Source organism: Amphiura filiformis, chromosome 18 (assembly GCF_039555335.1).
Source record: "Amphiura filiformis chromosome 18, Afil_fr2py, whole genome shotgun sequence".
Classification (NCBI taxonomy): Eukaryota; Metazoa; Echinodermata; class Ophiuroidea; order Amphilepidida; family Amphiuridae; genus Amphiura; species Amphiura filiformis.
The window spans coordinates 18,399,239-18,405,968 of NC_092645.1; the positions used below are offsets into that span (position 1 = coordinate 18,399,239).

Sequence of the window (6,730 nt, forward strand, 5' to 3'; positions counted from 1 at the left end):
AAATTTACTAAAATAAGAGAATTTGAAAGTTTCCACATTATTTTGTGGCATTTTGATGACTTTAAAAAAGGGGTCAACGGGTATAGTCGACTTCAAAAGAGGGAGCCTTTTAACAGGCACATACCGTCACTTCTAAATTTGAGTCCCCCCCCCCCCCGGAATAAATTTAAGAAAATCAAATAATGCGATAAAAGCAATATCTCATATAGGAAATAACGTAATGAACTCATTCCTGTCTGGCATTAATCGCAGCAAGTTCATCAGGATCGGTGATAGTACTAGTAACGATATTCAATGGCTCGTGCGGATATCGACCAGTTTTAGCAATGAGTTCCTGAATAGTCTCTAGCATTGGTTTGATACCTATTTGGGCGTTCCCGTCACATAAGGCGCCTTGACCAAACACGTACCATTTATCTATCTTTTGAAGTGAGCACATGACAATCGCTTGCCTATGACCAGCCTCGTTTGTTTTATCCTCACAGAGCATGACGAGAGGATTGCTCGCATCGTAAAATTTCATACTTGGATTTCGGAAATGAGAAATAGTTCGCGAACTGTAGGAGCTTAAGGTGAAGAAAATATGCGTAATATTTGAAGGGATGCGGCTTAATTCCACATCGATGATCTGATGTCCTTCTCGTTCAAACAGATCTACTCGGTCACCGGAGTGCCGCAAAGCGCCGTCGAATGCAGTTTTATCAACAAACCTTACTTTGTCATCCCATCTTTGTCCTTCAAAAGCCCACGCGCACGCATCAAGATAATCCTTCCCACTTGACGGAAATCCCCAGTAGAGATCAAAAACGACTTTGTCAAGGTTTGAAGGTACCGCGTAAAGCAAGACCATGCCGTGAATAGTGGAATTAGGCGTCACGCCGCACCTGGAGAGAGTGTTTTCCACAATGTGAATTTCGTCCAAATCCTGAAAAGAAAGTTTCAGTTTGAAATATTTTCGAGCATAAAATAAAATAAATAAATAAAAACAACATGATTGGCATTGCTTTAAAATAATTTTTGATATTGTTTTGTTTTAAACATACGTGTCGATTTAAGTCCACATTACAAGGTAAACAGCTAAGAGAATTTTGCTTACGTTCACATCAATGGTATTTCTTTAAATTAATAGTTGTGCACAAAGTTATAACCCCTCTAACAATTAGAGTGGGCTTTCGTTTGTTGATGTGTTAAGAATTTGCAATAGGGCCTACCTGCAACTTATTCCCGTTGAAAAGAAGGCTTTGTTTTTCTGGATGAACCTTCATAAATTCCGAGATCTTTTCCTTCAGTTGTTTAATCGTCATGTTTCTCCTGTAAGGCAAATCAAATGACTCCCCATTCACTCTTGTTACTGTGACAGATCCAGCAGTTGCAGAAACCGCATCATCAACTGTTTCGGGTTTTATATTTGGAAACATTCTTTCTAAGATAAAGTAACATTTCCTCAAGTTTGGAGACGAATCTGGTACAGGATGATTGCATTGAGAGCACTGCTTGTGAGTCTCCGCGAAGGTCGTGACGCACTGACAGAAGAAAAGAAATATTATATTGACATGGCTAGATCAAGAAGAAGTTTAAATGTGATGCGTAGATATCTCAAAAGTCATTATACTATATTGTAATTGGAAATCGGGAACATTAAAAAAATCAATGTTATTACTTATACCGGTATTACAACTTTATTTTTCTCTTAAGAAAAAGTATAAGAAATAAGCTTTCATTTGCTGCAAATTTGATTCAAATCGGATATTCCTTTCTAAAGTTATGGACTTTTCACTCGCACTTTCGCCATTATTTCTTTACTTTCAAAGGCTGATATCTCAAAATGTACTTTTTGCACTTATAAAAACTTAGTTTGAAAAGTTCAGAAGGTTCCCATCATGCTAGGATCATAAAAATTGGCACTTAACGTTTACCCATAAACTCTCCTGCAATATAGCGCCTATTGTCTAGACCCAAGCTGCATGTTCTGAATCGTGACGTCATTTCCGTTGCATTTCCCTAATTCATAAACGTTTCCTGATACACGTGCGTACTTGCTGTCACATGATTCAAGTAACAAAATACGGAAACATACACAACATACAGAACAACAATGAAGAAGTGTAATTACCCGAAGACAGTGGTGTCGAGGGTGATTGCACTTGTCTGTCAGTGTGAAAGGAGGAAATTCCTTTGAAAGTTTATTTATTCCGCATTTCTTGCACTTCATGATTCATTTAGCTGCAGTCTCTGAAATTAAATTAACAAAATATTAATATGATGAAAACGACATACCAAAATACAGGGAGATACCGTATGCTAATCATGAAAAACAGGGTTTTTGAACTAGTTCAATTGGAATCGCAACTATGCAACTCGAGGACAGTTACGTTACAGTTTTACCATACGTCTTTATTGCAATATTAAATGCTCGTTTAATCAATCAGCAACGCCAAAGTTGCAAATGACCCTTTAAACAAGGCAATCAGCAAGTTTGCAATCCATTCAGTAATCAGTTACGGAACTATCGGTTACCATGGTTACTGAATCGGTGAACACCATTTAGCTACTGACCGTTCAGTATCAGCTACTGAACAATAAGTAAACAGTGGTCAATACTCGAACAATCAGAATCAGCATCTAAGGGGCTGTGCAATAATTATGACCCGTGGTGGGAGGGTAAAATTGAGGGGGTGGCGATAATTTTTGGTGAGCCGAAGGGGAGGGGTCAGGTAATTTTTTTAACTTAATGATCGCGGGTATTCTTTCACTTAATGATCAAAATGTGCGCACAATCTTTAGTTATACAATGCAAATTTTTTGCGCGCTCCTCGCGCCTTCTTTACACTGACTTACGATCAAAATTTTAACGCGCTCTGCACACTTTCTTCGCTCTAAAATTGTGATGCGCTCCGAAGTGAATAATTTGTCTTCAGTATGTGTAGGCGGAAGGGGGATCATCAAAATATCCGACCCAAGATAGGGATGTCGTAACATTTAGCCCCCTACCGAAGAAACAAATTTAAAAAAAAAATTATTTCAAATAATATCACATAAAATTAATTTTTCCTATGATTATTTCGGATACTCATAATTTGCCTCCTAAATACAATGTAAAACAAAAGAAATAGATTTTGAAACCCTCGTAAAATGAAGTCAAACATAAGAATAACTTTTTTCTAGATACTTATTTTCAATTCTCATAATGTTCCTCACAATACAATAAAATCAAATCTAAATTTTCATAGTTTTCCCTCATGATACAATGAAAAACAGAAGAAATATATTAACAAATCCTAATAAAACAAAGTCAAACATAAGAATAACTTGTTTCTGGATGCTATTCTCAATTCTCATTATTTTCCTCATAATACCATGAAAAATAAAAGAAAGAAATTTACAAAACCTAATAAAACAAAGTCAAACATAAGAATAACTTTTTTCTTGATGCTTATTTTCAATTCTCATAATTTTCCTCATAATATAATGAAAAACAAAAGAAATATATTTTGAAACCCTAATAAAGCAAAGTCAAACATAAGAAAATCCTTTTTTCTAGATCTTATTTTCAATTTTGAAAATTTTCCTCATAATACAGAAAACAACAACAAAACGAATAGACTTTCAAACCCAAATAAAATAAAATCAAACATAAGAATAATTTTTTTCCTAGATGCTGTATGTACAAAAGCAGAAAAAAGCCTGTATATTATTACATATAGGAAGGAAACAATTTGTGTGTGCTGGGTATTTTCAATTCTCATCATTTTCCTCATAATACAACGAAAAACAAAAGAAATAGATTTACAAACCCTAATAAAACAAAGTCAAATATAAGAATAACTTTTTCTAGCTGCTTATTTTCAATTCTCATAATTTTCCTCATAATACAATGAAAAACAAAATAAATTTTCAAACTCTACTAAAACAAAGTCAAAAAGAAGAATATATTTTTTCTAGATACTCATTTTCAGTCTTCATAATCCTGAAAAACAAAAGAAATACATTTTTAAACCCAAATAAAACAAAATCAAACATAAGAATAACTTTTTCTATATGCTTATTGTCAATTCTCATAATTTTCCTCACATTACAATGAAAAACAAAAGAAATAGATTTTCAAACCCTAATAAAGCAAAGTCAAACATAAGAATAACTATTTTCTAGATGCTTATTTTCAATTCTCATAATTTTCCTCATAATACAATGAAAAAAAAAGAAGAAATAGATTTTCAAACTCTAATAAAACAATGCCAAACAAAAGAATAACTTTTTAGATGCTTATTTTCAATTCTCATAATTTTCCTCATAATACAATGAAAACCAAAAGAAATTTATCTACAAATCCTAATAAAACAAAGTTAAACATAAAAATGACTTTTGTCTAGATGTTTGTTTTCAATTCTCATTATTTTTCTCATAATACAATGAAAAACAAAATAAATGTTCAAACTCTACTGAAACAAAGTCAAAAAGAAGAATATATTTTTTCTAGATACTCATTTTCAGTCTTCATAATCCTGAAAAACAAAAGAAATACATTTTCAAACCCAAATAAAACAAAATCAAACATAAGAATAACTTTTTCTATATGCTTATTGTCAATTCTCATAATTTTCCTCACATTACAATGAAAAACAAAAGAAATAGATTTTCAAACCCTAATAAAGCAAAGTCAAACATAAGATAACTATTTTCTAGATGCTTATTTTCAATTCTCATAATTTTCCTCATAATACAATGAAAAAAAAAGAAGAAATAGATTGTCAAACTCTAATAAAACAATGCCAAACAAAAGAATAACTTTTTAGATGCTTATTTTCAATTCTCATAATTTTCCTCATAATACAATGAAAACCAAAAGAAATATATCTACAAATCCTAATAAAACAAAGTTAAACATAAACATGACTTTTGTCTAGATGTTTGTTTTCAATTCTCATAATTTTCATCATAATACAATGAAAAATAAAAGAAATATATTTACAACTCCTAATAAAACAAAGTCAAACATAAGGATAACTTTTTCTAGATGCTTGTTTGAACTGTGAATTTTGTTCATTTTGAACAATTCCTACTAAAAGCGAAATAATAATAATAATAATAATAATAATAACAATAACAATAATAATAACAATAATAATAATAATAATAATAATAATAATAATAATAATAATAATAATAATAATAATAGTAATAATAATAATAATAATAATAATAATAATAATAATAATAATAATAATAATAATAATAATAATAATAATAATATCGACAAGGAACGTATCCACTCAAGAGCACAATACTAGTGGGATTCATCAGACTGGCAACTTATTACATCTTACTGTTTCCAGATGTGATGAGTTGCCAGTCTGATGAAACCACTAAAACGTCACTAAAACGTGAGTAAATCACCTTCGGGTTTGGTAGGAATTGTTCACAATGAAAAAAAATCACAGATAAAATTAACATTCCTAATGAACTTGTTAAACAAATGGTCTTTTTTAAATTCTCATAGTTTTCTTTATAATACAAGGAAAAACAAGATATAGATTTACAAACCCTAATAAAACAAAGTCAAACATAAATATAACCTTTTTCTAGATTAGTGTTTTCAATTCTCATAATTTTCCTCATTATACATATGCTTATTTTCAATTCTCATTCCTCATAATACAATGAAAAACAAAAACAATAGATTTACAAATCCTAATAAAACAAGGACAAACATTGTATTTTTTTTTCTAGATGCTTATTTTCAATTCTCATAATTGTCCTCATAATACAACGAAAAAACAAAAAGAAATAGATTTTAAATCCCTAAAATTTTAAGGAATTTAATAGAGGGCGTGAATGTGAGTGGACCCTGGAAACCTCATACTAAATTCCCCCTAAATCGTGCCACAGTTGCATTTTAATGCAACTGTGGATAGCGTCAAAATACAACAATTAGTAGCCTACAAATCATTTGTTTTTGCTAACACCGTTTTAGGGCACGCTCTGGATACTACATGTCCAGGGTTTACCCATTCTATAGGATTTCACTTATTTCAATCCAATTCAATTTAATTTAATTCCATATAGGCCTATCATTGCTGCTATTTCATTTAAATAAATATGGTTTTGCCTTACCTGCTTATTCACATTTCCATCGCTGCTCCACCTAGACGACCGAATGCTGTAAGTGTAAGCACTAAAAAGCAGAAAAAGCCTCGGTATACTATCCCTTGCAACATATTGGACGGAACCGGGATTTCCCCGCTTTAATGAAAACGTCGTGGGCGGTACATTACACTAGGAGTTGCATTCATCACAATTCAATGCGCACATCAGACCATGTAGAGTGAGTCATTTATCGTGTTATGACAAAGCTGACATGACTCTTGTTTACGCTACCCTTGATATATATATTGATATATTTATTTTGTTATAGTGTATTTAGAAAAAAAATGGCTATATTTCCAAGTTTAGGCACAAAACACACTAAAATCAAATCGAAAAATAACAACAGGAGGGAGGCGGTGCAGCGGAAAGCTAATAACCTAAACCTGTTACACTCCCTGCACAATGCAAAGCAATTAATGAAAACATTAATTAACAATAACAAGCATGGAATCACAATTGTCGTCAGCATGGGCAAAATGGTTACATTGATGCATATAAATTTCCATATTCGAGATTAAGATGCCTGAAAAAAAAAAGATTTTACTGAAAAAGAATTAGTATCACATATTTTTGAATTGTACTTTTT

At 31.7% G+C, this 6,730-nt stretch overlaps 1 protein-coding gene across 1 annotated transcript; it reads right to left on the minus strand.

Moving 5' to 3' along the window:
• Positions 1-226: 226 nt before the first annotated feature.
• LOC140139009 (uncharacterized) lies at positions 227-6,225 on the minus strand. The gene is made up of 4 exons (XM_072160791.1): positions 6,112-6,225; positions 2,114-2,232; positions 1,212-1,523; positions 227-925 (listed from the first exon to the last, which is right to left on the minus strand). The coding sequence occupies exons 2-4, from the start codon at positions 2,210-2,212 to the stop codon at positions 227-229; spliced, it is 1,110 nt and encodes a 369-aa protein (XP_072016892.1). The 5' UTR covers positions 2,213-2,232; positions 6,112-6,225.
• Between the last annotated feature and the right edge of the window lie 505 nt (positions 6,226-6,730).